General features: G+C 34.2%; 2 protein-coding genes across 8 annotated transcripts; one reads left to right on the top strand and one right to left on the bottom strand.

Annotated features, from left to right (window-relative positions):
• The first annotated feature begins 3,304 nt into the window (after positions 1–3,304).
• Positions 3,305–15,078, top strand: LOC18440690 (RING/FYVE/PHD zinc finger superfamily protein). Of its 7 annotated transcripts, none has more exons than XM_011627430.3 (8): positions 3,305–3,752; positions 11,983–12,205; positions 12,356–12,441; positions 12,723–12,869; positions 13,293–13,395; positions 14,293–14,405; positions 14,553–14,667; positions 14,818–15,078. In XM_011627430.3, the coding sequence occupies exons 2-7, from the start codon at positions 12,013–12,015 to the stop codon at positions 14,643–14,645; spliced, it is 735 nt and encodes a 244-aa protein (XP_011625732.1). In that variant the 5' UTR covers positions 3,305–3,752; positions 11,983–12,012; the 3' UTR covers positions 14,646–14,667; positions 14,818–15,078. The 7 variants fall into 7 exon arrangements, 6 of the variants coding, with proteins under 6 accessions (XP_011625732.1, XP_088705199.1, XP_011625733.1 ...); XM_011627431.3 differs by having other exon boundaries at positions 3,345–3,735; XM_088849073.1 differs by lacking the exon at positions 12,723–12,869.
• Positions 15,079–20,001: 4,923 nt separating this feature from the next.
• LOC18440689 (uncharacterized) lies at positions 20,002–25,807 on the bottom strand. Its single transcript, XM_006850827.4, has 3 exons — positions 25,137–25,807; positions 23,467–23,561; positions 20,002–20,253 (listed from the first exon to the last, which is right to left on the bottom strand). The coding sequence occupies exons 1-2, from the start codon at positions 25,549–25,551 to the stop codon at positions 23,494–23,496; spliced, it is 483 nt and encodes a 160-aa protein (XP_006850890.2). The 5' UTR covers positions 25,552–25,807; the 3' UTR covers positions 20,002–20,253; positions 23,467–23,493.
• Positions 25,808–27,570: the final 1,763 nt, after the last annotated feature.

Consider the following 27,570-nt stretch of genomic DNA (forward strand, 5'->3'; position numbering starts at 1 on the left):
TGTATGAATATGAAATTCGGTACGTGCCATCTTCTCATTGGGGCGCACCAATAAAAAATATTAAAAATAGTTTTTCGATAAAATATAATGACTAAAATACCCTTTGAAACTTTTAAAGATACTTCGATCATTTTTGTTATTTAAAATATATATATATATATATATATATATTGCTGGTACGAGTTTAATCGATGATTGGACGTACAAATTTTGGTGTCAAAATAATTTATAGAAAAATAAATAAATAAATAAAATAGTGTAGATACATGACATTGTGATTAGGGCAATCTTAGCCCTCTATTCATAATGGACGATTGGATAAAGGAAAGTATATAAATTTTATATGTAGGGGAAGCATAGAAAGCTTGCACCAACTTTTGCCCCTTTTTTTTAAAAGGTACGGTTTGTATAAAGCCGAGGCTCTAACAATCAAAGTAAAGCACACATTCAAATAGTGTCGAGAAATATAGTTTCAATAGCATAAATCTTTGTTATAGCCTTAAAATATATTTTTATCTCTAATTATAAAATTTAAAGCTTCAAAAATAGTGTAGATTGAGCGGATCCATGAAAATCTTGAAAATTGACGGTCAACAAATGCTTACAATATGCACTATTTCCAAAACTTAAAATTTATTTTTTTCTCGTATCTGTACATCTTGATATTGAGATGATGAATTTGAGGATATTTGAGCATCAAAACAACCTCGTATAGTTCAAGTTATGATGTGGGCTTTAATTTGACTTTTTATAGCATCGGCTCTATATAAGTTTTTTTTTTTTTTTTTTTTTAAGTTCTATATATTTTCGAATTTGAAAATTCGAAGTTTTCTCTGGGTGCAACAAACACACGGCCTCGCTACATAGAATACTTCACATTTCTTAAATCCAAAGTTATTTGACAGTGCAACAAGCATATAGGTAAGGTTGCACTCCAGTAGGCTCTAAAGAATACTTCAAAAATTCAAAATCCAAGGCTCGTTGAACTTTGGATTTTAAAATAAGAAGTTCCTGCTTTTAAAAAGGGTGCAGTTTGCATACGGCCACATCCGTAGGTGTAGGTGTAGAGGTAGGGTGCACCTTCAAATTTTATCATAATATATAATTTTGATGTAAAATGTTATTAGGATTGTCTCAAAATCTATTTTTATATCCAATTATACAATTTTAAATATAAAATGGTTAAAATCAAGTAGATCTATAAACAAATGAAAATCTTGAAAATGGACTGTGTAGAAAATATGTTGTAAAATACACTTTTTATGATACTTAATTTTTTTTTTATTTTTCATGGTCATACATCTCAATGTCGAGATGATCAATCAAAGGATATTTCAATATTAAAACTACATTTTTCAATGGATTTTTTAGGTGTATCCATAGTTTTACATTATAAGGTTGCATCCTTATATAAACCTTTTTCTTTTAAAAAAGGGTGCAATTGGCATACGGATGCATCCGTAGTAGTAGAGGTAAAGTGCGCCTTCAAATTTTATCATGGTATAAAATTTTGATGTAAAATGTTCTTACAATTATCTCAAAATCTATTTTTATATCTAATTATAAAATTCTAAATTTTAAAAATGGATAAAATCAAGTAGATCTATAAACATACGAAAATCTTGAAAATTGACGATGTAGATAATATGTTGTAAAATGTACTATTTTTGAGACTTAAAATCTTTTTATTTTTCATAGTCATACATCTCGATGTTGAGATGGTCAATCAAAGGGTTTTTCAACATTAAAACTATATTTTCTGATGGATTTTTGAGGTGTATCTATAGCTCTACATTATAAGGTTGCAATATTATATAAACTTTTTCCATTAAAAAATGGGTAAAATAAATATGCATTTTTTTAAAAAAAAAAGAAAGGTAAAAAAGCTTCAAAGATCAAAGTTCCGAAGTTAGAGCACTTTGGAAAAACATTAATAATAAAAATAAGCATGAATATATATTCATATTTTCAAGCAAAGTTTTTAATAACAATATCTTGAAATGATATTATCATACATTTATCATATTATCATACATTTATCTTCAATTAAGGGGTGCGATTTGTATAGAGCCGAGGCTCTAAACAATCAAAATAAAGCACACCTTCAAATAGTATCGAGAAATGTGATTTCAATATTGGAAATTTTTGTGATAGCATTAAAGTATATTTTTCATCCCTAATGATAAAAATTAAAGCTTAAAACATAGTGTAGATCGAGTTGATTTATGAAAACTTTAAAATCTTGAAAATTGATGATAAAAAAATGCATTATAAGATGCACTATTTCCAAAACTTGAAATCCATTTTTTCTCATATCCATGCATCTTGAGGTCGAGATGATAAATTTGAGGATATTTGGGCATCAAAACAACCTTTTCTAGTGAAATTTTTTAGGTACACCCTAAATTGATTGTTTAGAGACTGACATTTATATAAACTTTTTCCGAAAGGATATTACCATACAAATCTCTTAATTTAAATGGTTAAAGGGTGTGATTTCTATAAGGTTGCAACCTCAAACAATCCAATTAAGGCGCACCCCAATTTTTATCATCTCATGTAATTTTGGTGTAAAAATTCATAGGATTATCTTAAAATCTATTTTCATATTTAATAATGAATTTTTAAACTAAAAAAATGGTTAAAATCAAGCAGATCTATAAACATATAATAATTTTGAAATGAACGGTTTAATTAATGTGTTGCAAGTTGCATTATTTATGGAATTCAAAATCCTTTTTTTTTACATATTCATATATGTCAGTGTCTAGATGAACAATTAGAGACCTTTTCAACATTAAAACTACTTTTACCGATGGATTTTTTAGGTGCTACTCTTATATAAACTTTTTCCGATGGTTAAAATATAGGATGTGGTTTGTATAGATCCGAAGCTCTAAACAATCAAATTAGAGCCCACTTTCAAATAGTATTGAAAAGTATGGTTTTAATATTGAAAATCTTTGTGATATCCTTAAAGTATATTTTGATATTTAATTATAAAACTTAAACTTTAAAAATAGTATAGATCGAGCATATCTATGAAACTTGAAAACCATGAAAATTGATGGTAAAATAATGAGTTACAAGATGCACTATTTAAAAAACTTGAAATCCATTTTTTTCTTATGCCCATGCATCTTGATGTTGAGATGATCAATTTGAGGATATTTGGGCATCAAGAAAACTTCTTCTAGTCAAAGTTTTGAGGTAGGCTCTAATTTGATTGTTTAGAGCCTCGGCTTTATATAAATTTTTCGCTAAACGTGTGGGGATAAAATTAATTAGGGGTATATTCAGAATTGTCGTGAAAATATCACAAAAGTGTCCATTTCGAAGGTTCATGGATATTGTCGACAACTAATAAACCTTTATTGGACTTGACACTACCGCGTTCAGTCTCTCTCTCTCTCTAAAACCTAAATAAATCACTGACTTTTTCTCTCTCTAAAAAGGGAGCGAAGTCACTCCCTAGAGCCTGTATACATTAATGATTTCCCTGTATCTCAATTCTCACGATTCTACATTCTCTCTAAATGCATGAATGCTATCTGACATAATTTTATCTGAGGAAGGAATTCATTCTCTCTCTCCACAGATATAAATGATTTTTCTCTCTAAATAAATAGATTCAAAATTATTGCAGTCCCAGTCCAGCCCGCCTTTGCATTCCTCCCAGGGAAAGCAAGCACTACAAATACTTGGTCTGAACCAAACCCTAATTATCATTGCCATGTGAGTTCTTAAACCAGGTAACTCTCATTTTATTTTCATTGAGATTCTAATTTACTGTTAATTTTTCATGCGACAAATTCTTTTGGGCATCACTTCGACTGTGGATTATAATTTGTGTAGTAGTTTCCAATGGTGGAAAATGGAGAATTATTCCACTCAATCCTTCTTTTTCCACAGAGTTACTGTTTTTGTGTGTTCTTTGTTCACATAAACAGTAAAATTCCCAAAACATATATAATAGACATGGACAACAATAAATGAGATTATCCAAGGTTTCATTGTTCATTGGAAAGGTTTATTTAGTGACTTATCGTGATGAACTTCATCAAGGTCATATACTGATTCTGGTTAAATTGAATTCCATTTCATTCTCATGATTTGTTCGAAATCCATATGAGATTGGGCAGTGCAGAGCAAATTCAATGTCATTTGATGGGCGACTATGGGCTGTCGTTGATTGATTTGTCGTTGATTGATTGCAGTAATTTCATTTCCATTTGCCACTAAGATTGGTGTAATATGAAAGGACTTTTGAGTTTTCTGAGACCATGCTTTCCTCAAATTTTTATTGCAATGAAGTGTTTTTCTGGTTGGGAGTATTGTTTGCTGTTGGCCCCTGTGGCCATGGGCCTCACGTTGCCATTCATGCTCATCCCTTTTATGAAGTTTTTATCAATATTATAATTTTGTACATAATCAATTATTTTCTGAATAGTTTTCTTCAAATGGTCATGTTGTTGGGAGGATAAGCACATCCCAATCTTTTGGGAGTCTGTTTCTCAAAGTCCCATTGAGAAGAGGAATGTTGGAGTCCATATCTTGCTATATGTGAGGGAAGTCAGAGAGAAGGATATACAAAGTGACAAACACATAGGTTTTTGAGCTTTTTGATCTCTTGTTGTTCTCTTTAAAAGTTTCTAGAAAATCCGGCTCTGGGACCACTAGCCTCATGCATTCCCTCTCAGATATAGGGCTCTGGCTTTTATCCTCGCATCCAATATTTACTTTTTATTGGTATTAGAGCGAACCAGGTTTCATCTTCCTCTTTATTTTGGTATTTATATTTTTGTCCTTTGTGAGTTTTCTTGAATTTGCAGTCAGTTTTTTTATCTTAATTACATATCGCACGTTTTAATATTACTTTGCATCTTACTGCACGCTTCTTTAAAACGTCAATCTTAATGAGCAAACTTATTAGCCTTGTTCTTTCTCTGCTACAAGTTCCGCCATACCCCTGTTTCAGTATTGATTCTTATGCTTGATCTCTGCTAACCTTATCAGAAACAAGCCCTTATTTTCTTTGTTTTAAAGCTATTTGTTCCATCAGTTTAACATTGGTTTTATATCAATATTGTATAAAAGGGTTACAATACACTTTTCTAATGCTAAAGTAATTAAGTAGTCATCTTCCTCACCTTTTCTCTTGGACCACATAAACGAAGGGCAAAAGCTTATCATTTTCCCCAAGATGTTTTGACTTTTCGAACGAGAAACAACAACAAAAGGCTTCCTCTGTCCTTTTGGCTTTTAATGTTATAGAGATAGATGGATCTTTGTTATAGAGATAGATCGATCTTTTTTTTTTAAAGGTGATGTTCTCTCTCTCCACTTTGTTGTATGGTTTGCTCCTCACATATTCATTTATTCTTCTCTAAGGAGAAGAGGGATCACAAATAAAACTCACAATTTCAAATTTTTCATTTCTATTTGGGCACTATGAGCTCCTGTTTCAGAAAATTCATCTGTCTTAAAATTCTACCCAAAGGACAGAAACACCGAAAGGTGTTCCTTCTTTAAACTTTTTCACCCAAAACCCACAAAAATGCCATGTTTATTAGGACCTTTATTTGTGCCTTTTTTTTTTTTTGGGGGGTGTTTTCCCCATTCTCATCAATAATAATAGTTGATTGATATTGCTCTTGTTTTATATATATTTTTTATTATCTGTTTTGTGTGAAATGAGTTCCATGAATTTTGGTTAATGAAATAACATGAATTTTTGTGTGAAAGGGGATGGTGGTTGGGTTAGAGTGCTAGAAAAGAAATAAATTTTATTTGTGAAAAACTTTGTTTTATAAATATTTATTGTGAAACCTAGAGAGCATCTGTTCGGCTTGTGAAAGTTTGCTTATGATCTTGATTATTGTTCTATGTTTTTTTCTCACTATACATAAAGAATTTTTTACTAGAAAAACTTAGTGGTAACATCAAGGACAATTCATATTCATTGATTAGTGTGCAATTTGTGGCTCTTTCTCTTTATGGGGATAAACCATACATTGAGTAATTATTGGCGGTTTCTAGTTAGTTTCTTTTACAATCTAATTTTGTTTAGAACATAGAAACTATTAGGTTGCTCAAATATAACTTAACAAGTCCCATGGCTAGCAGAATTATGATGGAAAAATTGTCAAAAATAGATAAATTAAATGAGACCAAATTTAGCATGTGAAAGAGGAAGATGGAATATCTTCGTATTCAACATAGATTATCATATGTGCTGAAGGGTGAACCACTTGGCATTAGCAATAAACTCATAAACCTATTGAGAAGAAAACAAAAAATTAGAATACTTCTTATTCAAGATAGAAGCACTAATAGAAGCAGTAAGTACAACAATGTATATGCTTAATAGGATTCCAACTAAAGCAATAGATTCTACCCCTTATCACCTTATGAATTATGTACAAATAGGAGACCTGAATTGAGCAACTTAAAGAGATGGGGGTCAACAACGCATTTTTTTGTTGCACATCAAAGCAGATATGAATTAGAAAATAAAACACTAATTTGTAATTTTATAAGGTACCCTGAAGGTTTAAAGGTTTATAGGTTTTATGATAAGGACAAGGGTCTCATTGAAAGTAAAGATGCTGAGTTCCTAGAAGATCTTAGCCTAAAAAGTCCACCTATAGATGATAATGATGATCCTCTTAAGATTATAGGTGATTTAGAACCACTACCTACAACGGATGGTAGACATCATAACCAAGATGATGATGTTGAAACAACAATGCATCCTAAGCTAAGTGGTGAAAAGAGGTTTAGAGCTCCATGTTATCTTGATAACTTTTATGTCTACATGAGTGAGGACATAGATAGTTGTAGACTTAGATGACGTTGATGAGCCGTTTGACTTCTATGATGGGATGACGTGACAAGAATCTCAAGAATGGTTTAATGCCATGAGAGAAGAAATTGATTCACTTTAAAATAATGAAGTTATGAGATATTTGTGATTTACCCTTAAATATGAAGCCTATTGATTGCAAATTGGTACTTAAAGAAAAGCTAAAATCTAATGGCTCAATAGATAATTAGATTAGTAGCAAAGGGCTTTACCTAAAGAAAAGGAGTCGACTATATTGGCATTTATTCCACGATTGTAGCGCTCATATCCACTAGAACAATTTAGCATTTGTTGCTCACTATGACTTAGAACTCTATCAAATAGATGTAAATGCTGCATTTTGTATTGGAGAATTAAAGGAAACCATCATTTACTAGAATAATTTCGTGTTTGTTGCTCGCTATGACTTAGAACTTTATCAAATGGATGTAAATGCTGCATAATTAAGGGCCATAAGTCTTTATATGATCTAAAACAATCTTCAAGATGTGGAACTTGACATTTCACAATGCTATCTTTCAAATAGGATATGAAGTGAATAGACTAGATCATTGTGTGTATGCCTTGGGGAATGGGAGTAATCTTACAGTATCTAATTATACGTGGATGATATACTAGTAGCTGGAAATGACTTGGAAATGATTGATGAGACCAAGTCATGGCTTTCTTCTTGGTTTGAGATGAAAGATAGGGGAGAGATATTTTGACTGTATCCTTAAAAGATTCCGAGTGGAAAATTGTAAACCCTTATCCATTCCTATTGAGAAGGGAATACAATTATCTAAGATGGGTTGTCCAGTAGAAGGACAAGACAAACCCAATGTTCCTTGTGCATAAGCTATTGGCAACGTAATATATATTGTACGATGTGCAAGACCATATTTGAACTATGGTGTTGGCCATGTGAGTAGGTATCAAAGTAATTATGACATAGCCCATTGAAATGCATTAAAATAACTCTAAGGTACATTAAGGGAACCAAACATCTTAAATTTTGTTTTCAAACAAATAAGCTTGAAGGTTTAGGATACTCTGCTACATATTTTGCTAAGAATAAGGTTGATAACAAGGATGTGTTACTCGATATATATAGGAAGCATAGTATATTGCGTGTAGCATTACTTGTACTTAACACCATATGGATAAAGTGCTTCATAAATGACTTGAAGATGCAATAATCAACGGGCCAGTTCAATTTTTTTTTTGATATTCAAGCTACAATTAAAATTATAAAGTTGAGCAAATAGCTCCAAAGGTAGACACATAGAGGTGCATTATCATTACATTCAGGATGTAATTGAGAAGAATGAGGTGACTGCAGGTTATTTGCCCCCATCTAATATGATGGCAAACCAATTAGCAAGGGTCTAAGTGTGGAATTATTTTTTAAGCATATTAACTTAATGATACTTAACAATGTCTAATTTATAAGGCTTTCATGAATGACAAATCCACATTAGAGTGAAAATCCTCTTGATGCAAAATTTGGACATTTGTCATGAGAGGCATATCCAAGTAAGCATAAGAGAACCCTCATGACAAGATATTGTCATAAAGGTTACATTTAAAAGTGGGAGTAAACTTTATGACAAATATTAGTGCTCAGCTCTCATGGCCGAGTGGGAGATGTTGGCATATGTGGCTATGAGGCCTCATTTTGCCATTCCTATTCTCATAGGAAGAATCCCATGGGAAATACTTCATGCTTATCCCTTTTATAAAATTTTCCTCAATAGAATATTTTATACACAATTAATTATTTTCTAAACGGTTTCTTTAAACGGTCATATTGTTGTGACGATAAGCAGATCCTTTTCTTTTGGGAGGGCCATTTCTTAGAGACTCATTGAGAACATGAATATTGAACTCCATGTTTTCCTATCTATAAGGGAGGATAGAGAGAAGGACATACACTCTGAAATACACAGAGCCTTTTGAGCTTTCTGATCTCTTGCTTCTTTCTTTAAAAGTTCCTAGAAAATCGGACCTCTTCGATCACCAGCCTCATGGAATTCCTCACATATTTAGGGCTTTTGCGCTCATCCTCTCATCCAATAGTTGCTTTCGATTGTATTGTTTCACTTACATTTTTGTGGACTGTAACTACTCATTCTCCTACAGATGGCTTGGACTTTGAGTGAGAGGTGTTTGTTTTTAGCTGTTCAAATCTTCAAATTGAATGTATCTTTCACATGTTTTATCTTCTCTAAAACAATGAGAGAGAGAGAGAGAGAGAGAGAGAGAGAGAGAGAGAGAGAGAATGCATGGATGATTATTTCCCACAAGCTTTGCAATATCATGAATAAATGATTACATCTTTGTTTTGTTAAGTATGGAGTGATACATGGAGAATTATTAAGGAACTTTCCGAATTTACCATATCAGATTGAGAAAGTACCCATTTCCTTTGATGGTTTATGAAATGAAAAATTAAGTAGTGTGTGACAAAACCAAATTCCTAAAATGTAATTGCCTCCCAACTGTCGGCTTCTCTTTTGCATTGGATCAAGTTAGTGGCCACTTTTCCCTGGCACAGTTATCCCATCTCACATGATGTTGAGATTGGAGCTGTTTTGTTTGCTAACCTTCATATTGGTAGGCAGTGTTTCAAAAAGCTCTAGGCGGGCGCCTAGAACCTGGGAGCCCAGTTGAAAGAAAAAAGATCGAATTTTGATACAAATGAGGAGAATTTTGATATTCTAACCACAAATATTATAATTTTGATATTCTATCCATAATCTATATTTAATATTTCCATTAATAAGGAATTGAGGAGAAGTGGACAAGAGAACTTTGATAATCCATAGGACCATAATCTATATTTTTATATAATGCTAGAGTAGTAAAACGATATAAGCATACACTGATTGTCTGATACACACAAAAGTTAGATAGTAGAAACTAGAAAGTAGAAACTAAAAATAAGAAAAAAATATATATATACAGAAATTCAGAAAATTTACAGCCTAGGACACAAAGTCACACAATAGTCAACACTCAACAGTCAACACCATCAGTCAAGCACTCAAGCGTCTTCAACTCTTAATTCTTCAGGTATCATCATCATCAAAAGGAGTAGGGTAAGGTTCATCAAATGCATCATATTCGAGGCCATCAGAGTCATCTCGCTCTTCAACATAATGCTCGTCCTCCTTTGTTTCTTTTGAATCTACCTTTCCTCCTCATCTTCTTCTACCTCCCTCTTACTATGTACAGATGAGGCCTTAGGAGCCTGTTCTACCCTTTTCTATCTTTTTGTGCTTTCCTGAATTCAAATATTGTATATTCTCCTCCCTGGTAGCCTCATGAACATTTTTACATGGAGCAACATCCCCCTTAATACCGGAAAGGTGTTTTTTGAACCGGTAAATATCCCCATTAGTATCTTTTCCACAATAATTATATTTAATACGATTTTTCTCATTCGGATTCGGGTTATAACCATACTTCCAACTCGGATCACCATTTCTAGAAGAACCTGGAGAAGATATTTTCATAGAACAAGGCTCATTTTCATCATTTTCTGATTTTTCTAAATTCAAAAATTGTCTAATATCATCTCGAATACCTTTAGGAACCTTTTTACAAGAAGCAATATTCCATTAATACCAGCAAGGTGTTTCTTGAATTGGTTAATACCCCAATTGGTATCTTTTTTACAAAAATTATACCTTATACAATTTTTATCGCTTGGTTTCAGGTTACGACAATACTTCCAACCTGGATCACTTCTTTTAGCAGAACCAGAAATAGACCTATTCAAATGACAAGGATTTTGTTCTAGTTTTTGTTTTACATAACTCATAAATTGCTTAATCTCCTCTCTGATAGTTTCAGGAACATTTTTACAAGGGGCAACATCCCCCTTAATGCCGGCAAGATGTTTCTAAAACCGGTATATATGCCTTTTTGTATCTTTTTCACAATAATTGTATCTTATGCAATTTTTATCATTTGGATTCGGGTTATATCCATATTTCCAACCTGAATCTCCACTTCGACTAGATCTTGAAGAAAACATCTCAAAATAAAACAAGTAATCTAAAGTGTAAAGTTTTGGACTTACTTTGATTGCTCGAACTCCTAACTTCCACCTCTAAGATGTTCTATAGTACTAAAATTGTCAAAAACACCATCTAATAGGATTAAAAAACTCCAAAACTAATCTAATCTACTTGGGTGATATTTGGATCCATTGTTCTTAACTTTGAGAAATACTTCAATCCAATGAAAAGCACAAAATCTATTTTTTTTGAGGTTTCAAATGAACCTAAAACCGACCCTTAAAAGCTTTTATTTTAGAAAAAACTCAATAGAACCTAAAAAAAAAATAGTCATTTCCGCCCCATGGGTGGGTTGTAGGCCCTAGGCTGGAAGCGGGACATAGGCCTTGGGCGGGGCTGGGCGCCCGCCTAGGCAGGTGCCGTACGGCTTAGGCGGCCGCCCAGGGACCGCCGCCTAGGCCTAGGTGATGTGCGCAGGCCTTCTGGACCGCCTAGGTGGCCACCTAGGCATTGGGCGGTCCGCATTTTTAAATACTATGATGGCTTCCCCATTTTTCGAAATTCACAACCTTATCCTTGAATAGTTTCATAATGCGAGAATTCCTTTCATTTTCATTTATGGCCAAATATATTTTCTTGCAAAGCCCTCTCTTTCTTTCTCACAATGCATTGCCGCCTTTTCATTTGCCAACTCTAGATGGGAAGTCATCTTTAGATCTCATCTCATGTCAAAGCTCATCTTCACCTATTCTGTGAGAACTTGAAATATATCATTTGTTACCTCGATTGCATCCCCAGAGGACCTTCTAATTTAAGATCTCCTAGCCCTAATCTCTTCACCCTTTTGTGCACTTCTTCAATTGATTTTGGAATTTGGACACTAACCTCTTCTGCTGTTAATGATCTTATTGTTGTGCTTGCATTTGTTGCAATCAAGCTCCTTCATACTTTTCAGTGACATATTTGTGATTTTTTTGTATGAGACATGATATTCATACTCTGGTCATTTTCGCCCAAGGATACGATATCATCTGTACATAATGAACTTGAGACAGTTGCATTTTTTGTGATATCTAGCACAGTCATGTTTTGATTTCCAAATCTTCTATGCAGTTGATATCAAATGGTGATCAAGCAGAAGATATGTCTGATGCAAAACCCACTCTATGTGGTCCTGGTGTTGCGTCCCAAGATGGTTCATCTTCAAGAGAAGCTAAATCGGTACCAGGTGATATAGCTCTTGTAGATTCTGATCTTCAAATCCTTGATGCTGATGAGAATGACAGTTTAGTCAATGCAGACAGACCTCAATGTCGCATTTGTTTAGAAGTGGAAGGTCTGTTTCTGGTCACGATATTGAAATGATTCATTATGTATAACCTTTTATTATTTATATGTGGTATTCTTTCCAATGGTATGAAATTAGTATCAGATTTAAACTGATTTTTCACAGTTGGATTCTAAACTTATTAAGTATTGTCTGCAGGTGAAGACCTAATTGCCCCTTGCGATTGCAAAGGCACACAAAAATTTGTACACCGATCCTGTCTTGATAGTTGGAGATCAACCAAGGTAAATATAACATCTTAACACTATTCACCACCAAATTAGTTATGTTGCTAGTTCTTATAAAATAGGATTTAATCTAGAGAAGAGTTTTTCTGATTGCAATGTGACTTGTACTGTTTTGATGGTCTGGTTCATAATAGTCAGCCATATTATTTTCATGTTTTGATTCAGAATGCATTTTTCTCAAGCTTATGTAATATATATTTTCCATTTAAATTAAAATCAGTGTTTCGACTTTGCTTGTAAATCCTTATAAGCTGTATTGCGATTCTGTACTATGCCAGGAAGGCTTTGCATTTTCTCACTGTACCGAGTGCAAGGCAGTTTACCTATTACGAGCAAACGTGCCTCCAGATCGGTGGTGGTTGAGATTGAAGTTTCAACTACTTGTTTTCAGAGATCATGCAATCCTCTTCTTTATTGTTCAGTTGGTAAGATTGTAAAAAAACTAATCGACATTTTGCCTCTCATTGGATAATATATCATGTGTATAATTGTTCGTGGCTAGATGTATTTGCTGATTAGAAGCTGCAATATATATTGCAGATTACGAGAACCATCGGTAGAAATAATTGGCATAACAAGTTAGAGGGGAGTAACTCCTAAGTTCATGTAGCAAGTGCAATACTTCTATAAAGCCTACTTTTTGGGATATGCAGCATTACTTCTTTAAACACCCATATAAGTGTAGCTTTCCGCTTGCATGCAATTAATCCTCTTTTTACCTGTATTGGGAGTAGATGTAAAGAACGTAAATCGAGGTCTTCTTATTATAGTCTGTGTCTTTCTTGATCTTGAATGAGTTTTTTGGAGAAGTTTGCAACTTCTTTGTTTTTTGATAATGCTTCTTATAGGTTGTCGCCTCCTTGGGCTTGTTGGTGTACAACTTCTATGGAGAGCAACTCCGCGAAATGTTTGGTTATGCCCAACACCCGTATGGATTTTATTCTTTAGCAGGTATGCTCAAATCTTTATCTTATGCACGTTCTTGTATTGTTTGATGAATGCTTCTTTTGGAGCCCCTCTTTTAGTGAATGTGCAAGACTTTTAATTTTGAATCCATGAATGCACTCTGATATTTGTCTTTGATATAACACCACATCCTCCAACCTTCCCTGGGAGGCCAGGCAATCAGTGCTGCTACCCATGGAACTACCAATTTAAATAGTCAGTCTTGCAATTTTCTTTTTCCTTTTTTCGCTCATTTCCTTGTGGATGTTGCTCTCCCATCGCCTTTCACCTTCCTTTAATGAGTACTCACCATTTTTAATAGAAACAAATAAAATTATATTGAATGTTTAAAATCAAAGATGTAGGAGATTATATTCCACTGTTTCTCCTTCTTAAATGACTGATAGGAGTTTGAACTTTATGACATGGGAGCTCAGAAGTCTTTTATGAAAGTCAGAAGCAGTATCATTGATATCCTTGAGTGATCTATTCATATGAAAAGTTTTCTTCTCACTAGAGCAATAAGCGGAATCTGCGTCAATTCTGAGAAGCTTATTTATATAGTTTGTACCTGTTAAATCTGCACCTATTCAAAATTATATGAAGGATGAATCTTGGAGGAAATTTAATATGTCATGTGCAATTTTTTCTAAAATGAGTTGTGCTTATGCATTAGCAGAATCTCCTGAAAAGTAGTTAATGTTGATGGCCTCCGCATCCCTTAAAAGATTTTGAATTGAGGAAAAGAACTTCATTGTTAGCATGGCAAAAGATTTCACTAACCATGATAAAGAATAGTCTCTTTCATGCACACGTACACGCACAAAAGCATTGATTTCATATTTCCTATACAGTTGATTCTGTTAATTTATTTCAATGTACTTTTCCTGTGCGGCTATTTAGTCTTGGCTGTTATCTTCGTGGGGTTGCTTTATGGATTCTTCATAGCCATAATTTGTGGGCAAAGGATCACCGAACGCCATTATCATGTTCTCGCCAAACAAGAGTTAACTAAGGTCTGTAATCAGAACTTCGTTTCTGAATTAGGTTATGCACTTACAATTTTTGCAAGTTGGGTCACTAGCACCAAATTTTTTTTTTTTTAAAGGTTCTCTACCCATAATTTATAGTAAGACATTATTTTCTGATTGTTTTAATATCAGGAATATGTGGTAGAAAGCCGAGACGAGAATCAAAACCCTCCAGAGCTCGACTCTGATCATGTGACAGAACTGAGGATGCTGGGACTTTACTGAGATCCCTCTATGAAGTTTTCATGTGAGAAAATTGTGCATTTTTTTGTGTCTGCCTTTCAATCTTTTGGTCTCCAATACTGTCTTTTTGGCTATTGATAACGATTATTTGTTACTTGCCCACATTAAAACATTTGTTTTCTTGACTGATAATTCCTTTCAAATTTCTTGACAGTCTGCTTCATGAAAGTGTTATTTATTGGGGTGCTTTTGAAGACCCTTGCATGTACAGATTGATCCCCAATAAGGTGGAATGTTCATGGTGGTAAGAGTACAGTTCAGTTGTATTCCTCATCTTCCACATGTATATCATTTATTCAGTGCCTTTAAGATGATTATTTACATTAAGTTGCTTTCGTAATTCTAATTCTAAATGGTATTACATGTACTGCTACATTACGAATGATTTAGAGAATTTTGTTGGCATTTTGTGAAATATTCTGGTGTACATACAATCATCTATACCTACTCCAAGAGCTAATGGTTTTAGAAGAACCCATGAGAACAAATCCATAACGAGTCATCTATAGGTATACTAATGGTTTCAGAAGAGCTCATTGGGAATTCTAATGGGTCTAGATAAATACATTCGAGGTGCTTGAGCCATGAATAAGGGGCTTGGGAATTTGAATCACCTGCCGATTTACTTGTCAATTAGTGGTGTTTTGTTGATGGAGAAGACACAGAAAGCGTTAGATATGTGATATTCTATGATTAGCTCATAACCTGAAAAGCCAACTGGCTAGTCTGTTTTCTATAGAAGATTACTTTGTCAAGTAGCTTGTTCTCCCCTGATGAAACTCTAAATGCATATGGTTTGGTTAAGCTTGATGCCATGTTCTCTAGAATAGGAACTTGCAGAGCTTTTCTGGAACCTTAGTCATAATGGGGACTGATGCTGAGTGATATTTCCCATACAAATAGGAGTTGCGCATCCTTAGATCAAGTGTTAAATATTGATGCCATAATTAGAAAAACAAAGAATTAGGAAGACCTTACCTACCGTTTTCGAAGCTAGCTAGCTAATACTAGGAGGAAGAGAAGGAAGTCAGTGCCCTGAGATGGAGAAAGATGGGATAGGGACACCACAGTTGAATACAAACTTGAAGAGGGCATGGGAAATTTTGGTGTCTAGGGAAGAGGGAGGAGACAACTAGGGATGTAAGTGGTTCAGTGGACCCGGACCTGACCGGACCCAAATATGCATGGGGCGGGATCCAGAGCCAGACCTGGCTGGATCCAAACCCCCTGACCAAGGTCCAAGACTGGTGAGGCCCGAAGGAGTTGGGTTGGGCTATACCATACTATAATAGTAATATAACAATAATAGTTATTGGTATAATCTAATAATGCATATATACCAGGAGATTGTATGCTACGAGGCCATTTATTTTTATACCCGGAGATTACAATCATTTTTAGCCATTGGATGTGAAATCTAATCGATGAAAATATGTCAAAACTTGCATTGGCACATCCTCAACTACCCGATTTCAAATCTAATAGTCAAAGATGACTGACTTCCCTAAATTAAAAGCAAATGGTCTCATTGTATACGTTTCCTATATAAATGATATATATATTGTCCTTATTTGGAAGGGGAGAAGTATTGCATCAATTGAGTTTCTATTTCCTCTAATTAGTCAATGGTAAATGATTCAAGGGAACCTCAATGGAACTTTGTATAATCAAAAGCCATGATTGTCTTGGGTGATGGTCACAAATGCACACACACACTCACATCTCAGGGTAACTAGAATATAATGAATACATTGTCTTTTGGTTTACAAAATAATTTGATGATATAGTCCAATCATGTCATATTTAACTTGGACAAGCTTTCTATGCTTCCTTACAACATAAAACTTATATACTTCCCCTTATTCAACCCTCCATTATGAATGGAGGGCTAAGATTTCCCCAATCACAATGTCACGTCTCGACACTTTTTTATTTTAAATTTTTTTTATAAACTATTTTGACACCAAATTTTAGACGTCCAATCTTCTATTAAACTCGCACTAACGAAAAATAAAAAAAAAAATATTTTCAATAAAATAAAAGGATCAAAATGCTTTTGAAAGTTTTAAAGGGTATTTTGGTCATTATATTTTATCGAAAAAATAATTTTAAAATTTTTTATAGGTGTGCCCTAATGAGAAGATGGCAATACCAATTTTCATATTAATATAATTCGTATTAAAAAAACTGAAAATAAAATACTTTGAGACATCGGATCTAAGATCAAACGGTGAGTGACTCTCTTGATCAAAATTGGACGGCTGGGATGGCTGGATGGTAGGGGAAGTATAGAAACCTTTTCCATTTAACTTCGCTGAACCATCTGAAGCTCTATACGAAAAAAGAAAAAGGGATTATGTAAACCAACGGGCTTATACTGGAGCATAAGCGGCTTTGGCTGTGAAAGGTATTATCGCTTGGATTCCAAATTTTATACGCAATGATGTTAAAGGATTAAAAAAAAAGAAATGAAAGGTATTATCCTTTGGATTCCAAATTTTATACACAATGATGTTAAAGGATTAAAAAAATCGAAGAAAAAAGAGATGAAATAGTTAAAAGAAAAATGGGAAAAATGAGTTTTGAGTATCTTTTTTGGTTAATCAATTCCATTTTGTAGATGGTTAATCCAAGATTTTGGGAAATAAAGATCTTCTTTTTCTGTATACTATTTATTCGCAAAGTAAAGATATGTATTAGATATCGGCCCCATAAAATCCCTGTAAATCCCTTGAGTTATGTATTTTGGAGGTTATACCACAGCTATAAGACTACTGACTTTTAGAATCATTTTACGGTATTCTGAACTCCGATGATTTTCCACAAAAATGTTGGGGCAAAATCTGTTACATTTATGCTCTTTTGGATGATTTAAGGCTTGGTATAATTCGTGCAGTATTTAAAGGATCTGGTTTCTATGTGGCAAAGCCTACATATGTAGAAATACTGGCTTCTTAATAAATCTATTTTTGAGATGGAGTTTAGGACTTAAAATTTAAGGACATGTAATTTCTAACATGGAGATCATGCATATGAAAAAATAAATAAATTTTAAAAATTAAAAATAATAGTTCTAGTTAAAAAGCATCTGAACCGTTAGTTTTCATTGTTTTTAGATGGAACACCTATAAAGATGGATGCTTTACGGTTTTTAAACCGCATATGTAAAAATACGGTCCAGCTCGCATGAAACAATTTTCCTTATCTAAAAACATTGTAAAGAAACACAATGCTGATTCCTCTATTTAGAAATAAAAAAAATGGCCTTAATTCCTATATTTGTTTATCTTTTGAAAAATTGAAGTTGTTCATGTCTCAATGAGTCCGTAAATACCTGCTTAGGTAGCATATGCTTAATCGACTTCTTGTGAAAATGTCATTATCAATGTGAAATGTGAAATGATATGCCGATTATCAATCTTAACCCTCAAATGTGAAATCTGATAACTGCTCTTTTGTTTCCAACCTTTCAAAGGTTTTCCTAAATTTTACATGTAATACTCGCGTACATGGTATGTGTGTAATCATGCATATTCACGAAGCATGCATACATAGTTTCATAAGCACACTACCCATGGTATCAATGATTCTTCACAAATTAAATATGCCAGAATGTAGAAATTATTATTTTTACTACTGCCTCATCATTATCATCGTCAATACTTTTTTTTCAATTAATTGGGGAATGTTTTTTTTCAACTAATTAGGATCGGTTAATTAGAATCGGTTACATGGATCTTAGTCTGCCTTTTGCTTTATTAAGGGTCACATTTTCAATGACTCCATAACTTTCTATATTTTGTTTCATGATTTCCAATTGTTTTTTTGGGCCTACCATTGTTTTTTTTTTTGCTCTATTAAGGGTTATATCTTCATTTAGACTACAAGTTTCAATATCTTTTTTCATTACTTCCAACCATATACTTTTATACCTACCTTTTTGCCCTCTTTGAGCTTTTCACTTAAACTAACTCACACCTCATAACGCGTGTTATACTAATTTCATGCCACACATAGCCAGCCTATCTAAATCCACTCTCTCATCTTATCATCTATTGGTGCCATACTTAAATCTTCCTATATGTATTCATTTCGAAATCTATCTCTTTTTGTCTTGCTACTCATCCATCTCAACATCTTCATCTTCACTATACTCAAATATAGTTTTTTACAACCTCAAATTTTCCATATAATTTCTCTGTGTGGTGCTTGGGTAGAAATGAATTTTGCAAGTCACTTGTAGCATGGTAAGGAAAAAGGAAACTTATAAATACCCCTCTCCCAAATCAACCTTCTACACATCCTACCTCCAATATTTTTTATATTATATCTTAAACCCCAACATTATTTTTCTTTGTATTTACCTCCAGTCAAATAATTAAAACATTTAGACCAACATCCATTTTTTCCTCTTTCTTTCCTTTTTCAACATTTTTTTTCTTTTTTTCAACATTTTTTTTCTCTCAGTATTCTTTGTACATCTCTCCACTTTGCCCAAAAAATTTCTTTCATCACGAACTCTCTACTATCCAAAAAAACTATTGTTCCTAGTATTTTTGCGGTCCGGCACTTTTTCGTGCTGAACCGAATTTTTTTTGCGGTCCAACACAAATATGCGCTACTAAACGCTATTAAACCGCAAAAAAATTTCAATCCGACACAAAAAAATGCCAAGCCACATCTTTTAAGCAAAAAAAACTCCTATAATATTTGCGATCCAACACAAACTATTTTTTTTTTTTTTTGCGATCTAACACATTTTTATGGTCCAGCACTTCGTTGTGCCGGACCACATATTTAAGAGAGAATACAGATAGAGAGTTTGAAAGAGAAATATAAAAAATTAAGTTGAAAACAGGAGAAGAAAAAAAAGACATTTAAATACAAAAAAAAATAATGGTAAGGCTTAAAGTACAACAAAATATATTAAACAACAAATATTAAAAGTAGGATGGGTAAAAAATATTGAGGGTAAGAGGGGTAAAAAGTTGATATTGAGGTAAGGGAAGAAGGGTATTTATAATTTTCCCTTAGGAAAAATACCTGTAATTTATCAAACAAAACTTACCATCATACCCCAAAATAGATTGTTTCAAAGAAAAATAGTACTCATCTTTATCCAAATCGAATAATTGATAAACAACTTTAATTAGTGAAGGTTTGTATTATTTTCCAAGTGCAATCTTTTCTCATATTTCACCATTATATTCTAAAAATTTACTATAATAAAATTTACCCCATTTTTACCGCATCACTATACATAACTATGGTTTAGTATATAGAATAGCACCAGGAGCATTGGATCATTGATTTCCACAAATGCAGCCACGCCCACAAATTGTAAAATAGACATTTTTCTCCTTCCGAAGCAATAATGAGAACATTATTTTGTTTTATAATTTTCTTCGTAAGTATATAGGGATTACACAAAGGATGTCAAGAGGGAAGAAGATTTGCATAGAGAGGGATTACATAAGTCTTTCTTTCGTGAGCTCAAAGAGCAGATGGGAAGTCCGCATATATGCCAACCAGATCTACTCTGTACAAACCCCCATCCACTGCTTGCCATTGTATCTACAAGTCCACGGGCCTGCAACCACATACATAACTTTTATTAGAATGCATGTATAACACACATTGCATAATGGCCCACATACATGCATACATTCATGCATCTCAATGTAAGAAAAATCCAAATTAGCTCGGGACTCAAATAGGGTGGTGAATCCGAGTTGGTCTGACGGACTCTGCAACTATAAAAATAATGCGAATCAGCCCAACTCAGCTACCTCCCATGGTCATTGTTCTAGACTCACAGCGCCTTGACAAGTCCGACTACCTCGACCGAACCCAAGTCGATTCAATTGAGTTTTCAGCACTTTTATATCCTGCCATCCCTACTCATACGCATTTGGAAACCAGCATAATTCTTGCAAAAACATGCATAAGACCTAGAGCATTGGTAATAAAGACACTAGTTTTTTCTTATCAGTGCCTGTATTTTAAGTAGGGAGCCCACTTGTTTTTAAGTTTTCTACAGGATTTTATAACCCTACGATCTGGATCAGATCAGGTGGGTTGGATTGCCCTGATTGTGTATCTTTCAACAAATTTCATATCGGTTGACAGCGATCACCACAATGACTGGGGAGCTTAAACCCGATTCCAGGTTTTAAAACACTGGTTTTCTATGTTGTAGTCTCAAAAACCATGCCAACTCTGCATGCTCTGGACCCACTTGTTCCTCTCTTAATGTGAAAAGTGAAAACCCTCTCTCTCTCTCTCTCTCTCTCTCTCTCTCTCTCACAGCCGTTCTATTTGTCCCTAAAAACCTTTGCTAGATCGCTTCTATCATCACACTTTATGTTCTCTTTATAAGCATGGCAATGAAGACCTGCTTCACCGTGTTGGTTACTGTGATTACAAAAACTTAAGAAACTTGGGCAAAGTTTGCTACTTCGGAGCCTATCATGATAAAACATGATTTAGTATGTCCTGCTACTAATGAAATTATCTCCAAGATACTTAAAAGGATGTATTTGAATTACCCAATAAAGCAAATCATGGAATAAAAATCACGACGCCACAAGTTGTGTTCCAACTACTTTGCCACAAAGGTAACAGTAACAATTTTCCTATAGAACTTGTCGGATCAAATGTTTAATTTGCACTTATAGCAATGCACCCAGCTCTGTCCGATAATGGTTATACTAATTCATAAGAAAAATGAATTAAGAAGAAAACTGTTACTATTTTTCCTAGCTGTGGCAATAGGCAATCTGCTCAAAATTATCCCCAAGGACACAAGATTCATGCAGCCAAAAACTAGGCAACCAGTCACCAAAGTAACAACTAACAGTTACAACAAGCATAATTTGGTTAAGAACTCCTTTGCAAAGAGCTTGTATGATTAAGTATCAACGAGAAATAGCAACTGATAAAGAGAGGAAAAAAAAAAAAGGAGGTCAGATTCCACTATGGAACATGTGATAATCATAATTTACATGCGACACCAAAAAATTGAAAGAAGAAATATGCATTTAAATAATATTCTAAAATGGTGAAATTTACAGCAGTCCCTGTATTTAGACATAATGGATAGAACATGTAAAACCTTGAGTCTGCCCTGTAATACTTAATCTTAGCCAGGTGAAATAGAGAGCTAGCAAAATGTTTAAATAAACAAGCCCCTTTGGAGTGGCCATTTTTTAAATAATATATTAAAATGGAAAAATTTACGGCAGTTCCCTGTATTTAAACATGATGGATATGACATGTAAAACCTTGAGTCTGCCCTGTATACTCAATCTTGGCCGGGTGAAATAGAGAGCTAGCAAAACATATGAATGTACTTGCCCCTTTGGATCGGCCATTTTCATTAAAAAACAATGGCTCATTGAGAAGCTGAAGCTGTTGAAAATTAGTGCTAAAGTTCAATAAGTTTGACATTTACAGCCGGCACTTTGATGGTGGTGACATAAATTATATCCAAAGAACTGTCTTGAGGTCAGAACGGTAGAAAGTCTTCATTGCTTTCAAGAAGCTTTCAGGCTGATTTTTCCAGTTTTCTATGCATCTCTCTCTCTCTCTCTCTCTCTCTCTCTCTCTCTCTCTACAAAAACACACATAGACACACAGAGGAAGTGCATGAATCGCCATTAAATGGAAGAGGCACATGTGCACAAACATTTTTCTGATCAATAATGGCACACATATATGCACATGTTTACAGAAATGTTATAGAAAACTAAATTATTGTAAGAGTTTATTTTGAAAATCCAACACAACCAGATGTACCAATATATATCAATATGTGCAAAGACAGAATCCGAGATTGAGCAAAATATTAAATTTTCAGTTGATTTCCAAACAAGTAGAAGGATGCATATGGTTCATTTCATGTTTGATACTTTGAATTCATAGGTCGGTAAATAATAAGGTTTCATTTCTTTCTATGATCTGTAATAAGGCTTCATTTAGGAGAAAATGAGGCCTCATTTAGGAGAAATTTCAAGATTCCTTCATTGGCAGGAAAATTTCAAGTGTCATCTCTGTTAAGCTAGTTAGAAGTTCATCCAACTTCTATGAGAAATTAGTCAAAACAGCAGGTTTCTTTCTAGTGATTTCTGAGTTTAACTGTTAACACACAAACAAGAAAAAAAGAAGAAAAAACACATCAAAGAGCTTTTGACCAATTTAATAAATTGGCAACACAAAGATGACAATCGCCACACACCACAAGGGAAAGACCCAAAGAGACTTCAGGAGAAAAACGTTCCATACAAGCAAGACGACAAACATAGATAATTCTATTATGGAGAAAAAAACCTAACAATTCGCGAATAAAGACTGTATAGCAGTATTTAGGATCCACATGCAGGATAACACAGATTGAGATACTTTTCTTGGTCCTTGATTCTTATATAGACATTGGGCTACATTAGCTGGACTTATATAACCAGCCCAAATGATAAATTGTGTTCAGATAAGTCCCAACTCTATCCTAAAAATGATCTAGCATGGCGAGGAAAAAGTTTAAGCAAACTAGCATCTGGCTAAATGTACTTGAACAAAAACTACATACAAAGGTCCTCCTGTCTGGCTAAATGTACTTGAACGAAAACTACATACAAAGGTCCTCCTATAGCCAGCAGGTTTACTGATACACTCTACTCCTAGGGCTTGAACTACTGTAAATATGTGAATTCTTCCTCCAATTTTGTCAATTTCTAAATCATAAATCAAGACATTCTGAAGGGATGAAGCCTCATTCATACCAGCAGCAGATAAGCGGTTCACTTACTTAAAATGCAGTTTCCCAACCATCAACTTATCCTTCTTCCTCCTCAGAGTGTGGAGTCTTTTTTGAGTTCCCTTCAACAGGATGGGGAGATGAATCTGCATGATAAAGAACAAATTTATAAATTACTCAATGAATAAATGTATGAATTACCTACTCAAGAAAAGAAAAAATAAGTGCATATATTGCAAGTTTCAACGATACAGATTATCTTGACAGTAAACAACTTAAAATAAAACGATACACAGACTATCTTGATATCAGCTTTACTGCTATAGAATGAAGTAAAAGAATAGACACATTAAGAAACTTTTTCTCAGTACAATTTTATTGCTACTAAACATATTACTCATCATGCATTCCAAGCACTTAAAAGTTCCTCGAACATTAGTTTGAATATTAGTAAAAGAACTGAATATGAAAGAAACAAGGTTAACAATTAATATCAAGCATGGCAATGGTGTTTGCAAGTTTTTGACAGAGGTGAGATTAAAGATCAGGAGAACAAGTTCAAATACTAACACATATTTTTTGTTTTCCGCCAATAAGAATAACATATTTAGGAATGGTTTTTATTATTTGGGGTATCAACTGAACTTTCCCTTGAAATTCAAAGAGGCGAAAAATTACCAATAGGCTATAATGAAACCAATATCTCCTAGCTACCAAAGTTTTCACCAAGCAAACCTGCTTTCCGGGGTAAACTAGGATACCCCTATAGGCATGGCCCAGCCGACCGCCCAGCTATCAGCTTTCTCGATAAGGCCTAAAAAGAGGAGATCCCACAGGAAATCCTCCCGTCACACTCCCCCCGATGAAGGTCCTCCGCTGGAACCCTCAGGGCCTTGGCAGCCATGCCAAGCGCAACGCTGTTCGGGCTCCACCCATAACCCTGAGATTTTGGCTCTCTTTAAGACCAAGCCTATGGCCAGAACTTACTTCCTTGGCTCCCTCGATCGATCTCCCCTGGCTTCTTGGGGGTGATTTCAATGCTGTAAGATGGACTCACGAAAAGTCCAATGGCAGTCGTCAGACTGCCACCATGCGGGCCTTTTTGGAGTTCGTCGAAAGCATTCCACTCATTGACATTCCCCTTTCCTGGGCCTCCTTTACTCAGTCCAACCATACGTCTAACCCTATCTTACCCCCTACACTCTTGTAATCTAAGCACCCAACTTGTGGGATACCTTCTATATTGCTTTGCTGTAAACAATACTTAATATATAAAGTTAACCTTTTCTCAAAAAAAAAAAAAAAGGTTTTCACCGAGCATTACCCTTATTCCTCGCCAAATTTTATTCCTTTTTTCTCAGAATTCCAAGAACTCGAAGTCTTTCAACTTCTAAACAATTAACCAAAAGAATCTTCATGAGTCACAGTTTACTGAATAATAAAATGCTCTGTTTATATGTTCCAACAATTTTCTCTTGAAGAGAGAAATTACCTAGCTTTAAGAAAAACTAAAATTTCCTCTTTTTTTTTGGTTTGTATGTCAGACCAATTTTTCCACAAAAGCAAAAAACTCAACAAATCTAACAAACATGAATACCAGTATAACACAATTGACATGCGAAAAGGATAGAAAAATAATGTTAGAAAAATAACAATAAAGCAATAAAAACTAAAACAAAAAACAAAAAACAAAAATCACAAATCACTACAAAATACCATACCTTCAATAAAGTAAGAAGAAGAAGGCCACCCTCTTGCTGTTGTAAAAGACATGGTTTCCTCCTCAGTCATGGGATTGGCCAATCTACCCACCAGTTCGACCACACTAAGCTGCTTCTTTCTCGGTGGGACCCAATATGAAGAACCAGGAAGAAAAGGCAGCCAAGAGGGAGCAGATCTCCTTACAATTATACCATGGATGGCATCTTCGAGCTTCTTAAACCCTAAAATCTCAACCTCCGCATCTCCTCCTTCCAAATCCACCTCGATCAACTGCGAGGATTCCAAACCCTCCTTCCTGGAGGAGTTGGAGCGAGGACGAAAGCACATGAGGCGAGAAGTAGGCGAGAGAGAAGAGGATTTGTAGAGAGAGGAGATCGATTCTCTGAAAAAAGGGCGAGCAAAGATCTTCGCCATTGTTTCTTGCAAAACAAGAGAAGAGAGGGAAACAAAATCCTCCCTTTCAGAGAGAGAGAGAGAGAGAGAGAGAGAGATTAGGGTCGAGGAGAGAGGCCCCAAAAAGAAATAAGTGCCTTAGAGAGAGACAGGCCCAGCCCTAGAGAGAGAGAGAGAGAGAGAGAGAGAGAGGAGAGAAGGGGGAGGGAACCTGTTTAGATAGAGAAAACTTTTAGAGAGAGAAAGTGAGCTTAGAGAGAGAAGAAGGTACGCCCGTGGATCAGAAAAGGGCGAAGGGCGCTATTTATAGTTGTTGTTCTGCGCGCTTGGGATATAAATGGGTTCTACACGTGGCAGGTATGTAAGTGACAAAAATACCCTCATCCTAACTAAAAAGGACGGGGATGCCTACTTTTGTGTAATGACGTTATTGCCCCTGTTAAGCGGTGCGCGTGGCGTGCAGAAATGACAGTTTTCTGGTTAATATTGGGGATTGGGGTTCTACAAGAAGGATGCCTCAATAAAAGCAAATGACTAAAACTAACCATGGAACTTGCTGGAATAACCAAAAACTACGTCAGCCTTTTAATATTCAGTTTTCACTCCAGGTCAGCACTCATATATAATAATTTTTTTGAAAAACTTCTAAATAAATAAATAAATGCAGACCCGAACTATGGTGACCATCTGATGTACTATTATATTATCATGACCATCTGATGTATTTTGGAAATAATGAGTAAAATAATATAAAATTCATTCATAAATATTTTTTTGGAAAAAATTTATAAACGGCTGCAACCTTATCATATAGAATTACGGATGCGACCTCAAAAATCTATCGAAAAAAAGTAGTTTTAATGTTGAAAAACCCTTTGATTGGTCATCTCGACATCGAGATGTATAACCATGAAAAATAAAAAGATTTTAAGTCTTAGAAATAGTACATTTTACAGTATATTATCTACACCGTCCATTTCAAGATTTTCATATGTTTATAGATCTATTTGACTTTAACCATTTTTTAAATTTAAAATTTTATAATTAGATATAAAAATAGATTTTAAGATAATCCTAAACACATTTTACATCAAAATTATATACCATGATAAAATTTGAAGGTGCACCTTACCTCTACAGCTACAGATGCATTTGTATGCCAACTGCACCCATATTTTTTGAATGTTTTTTTATATATACTTATGTATGTGTGGAAAAAATAATAAGGTTGCAACCTTATAATATAAAAGTGAGGTTCACCTGAAAAATATAGTAGAAAATAGTATTCCGAAGTTGGAAAACTTTTCAATTAATTTATCTACCTCAAGATATATAGAGATAGAAAAAGAATTTCAAGTCCTAAAATAATACATCTTTTAATGAGTTATATGAACCATTTAATTTAAACCTTTTAAAATATTTATCGACTTGTTTGATCTGCATTATTTTTAAAAATTTAGTTTCAAAATTAGGGCTACACATGGATTCCCAAACCATTGGAAGGTTTTCGATACTAAGCCATGTTCTCTAGCAAAAATTAAAATGTGTATTGTTGTATAGTATAAGTTGGGCACGTCACACAAACCTCACCATACCCTCAGTTACATTTGATATATGGAAAGAAATGGGTTTCCTTGGTTATCAACCCTAATGAAACATTAAAAGGCTCTTTCCTCATCAATAATTTATTGCACACTAAATTTGCAAGACTTATCAAGAAAGATAAAAAGTTACTTAATGATGCTGATTTCACCTTAAGTTACCAATAAAATTTGATGCATTACGTATCAAATCTCCAAGATTTATCCACAAAGATAAAAGTCTTTTCGATTTCACCTTAATCAACCAAGAAAATTCGAAGGAAAGTCTAATATTTTAGAAAGGGATTTATCAAATCAAAAAATCTCAACCTTATATTTAGAAGAATGGCGCGCCTAAAAAATCCACTGATTATTTAGATGTTAGAAAGTCCTCCAATTGATCATCTTGATCTTGAAATGTATGGGTACAGAGAAAAAAAAAAGATTTCAAGTTCTAAAA

The sequence above is a fragment of the Amborella trichopoda genome, chromosome 1, assembly GCF_054954075.1.
Source record: "Amborella trichopoda isolate Santa Cruz 75 chromosome 1, AtrichopodaSantaCruz75HAP2 v2.0, whole genome shotgun sequence".
Classification (NCBI taxonomy): Eukaryota; Viridiplantae; Streptophyta; class Magnoliopsida; order Amborellales; family Amborellaceae; genus Amborella; species Amborella trichopoda.

Excerpts from the sequence above, each read along its gene's own strand:
- LOC18440690 (XM_006850828.3), top strand. The coding sequence starts at position 11,977 with ATGCAGTTGATATCAAATGGTGATCAAGCAGAAGATATGTCTGATGCA. Across the intron at positions 12,206-12,355 it reads CATTTGTTTAGAAGTGGAAG|GTGAAGACCTAATTGCCCCT; the intron begins GTCTGTTTCTGG and ends TATTGTCTGCAG. Across the intron at positions 14,406-14,552 it reads CCAAACAAGAGTTAACTAAG|GAATATGTGGTAGAAAGCCG; the intron begins GTCTGTAATCAG and ends TTTTAATATCAG.
- LOC18440689 (XM_006850827.4), bottom strand. The coding sequence starts at position 25,551 with ATGGCGAAGATCTTTGCTCGCCCTTTTTTCAGAGAATCGATCTCCTCT. Across the intron at positions 23,562-25,136 it reads TTCTTCTTACTTTATTGAAG|ATTCATCTCCCCATCCTGTT; the intron begins GTATGGTATTTT and ends TTTATCATGCAG.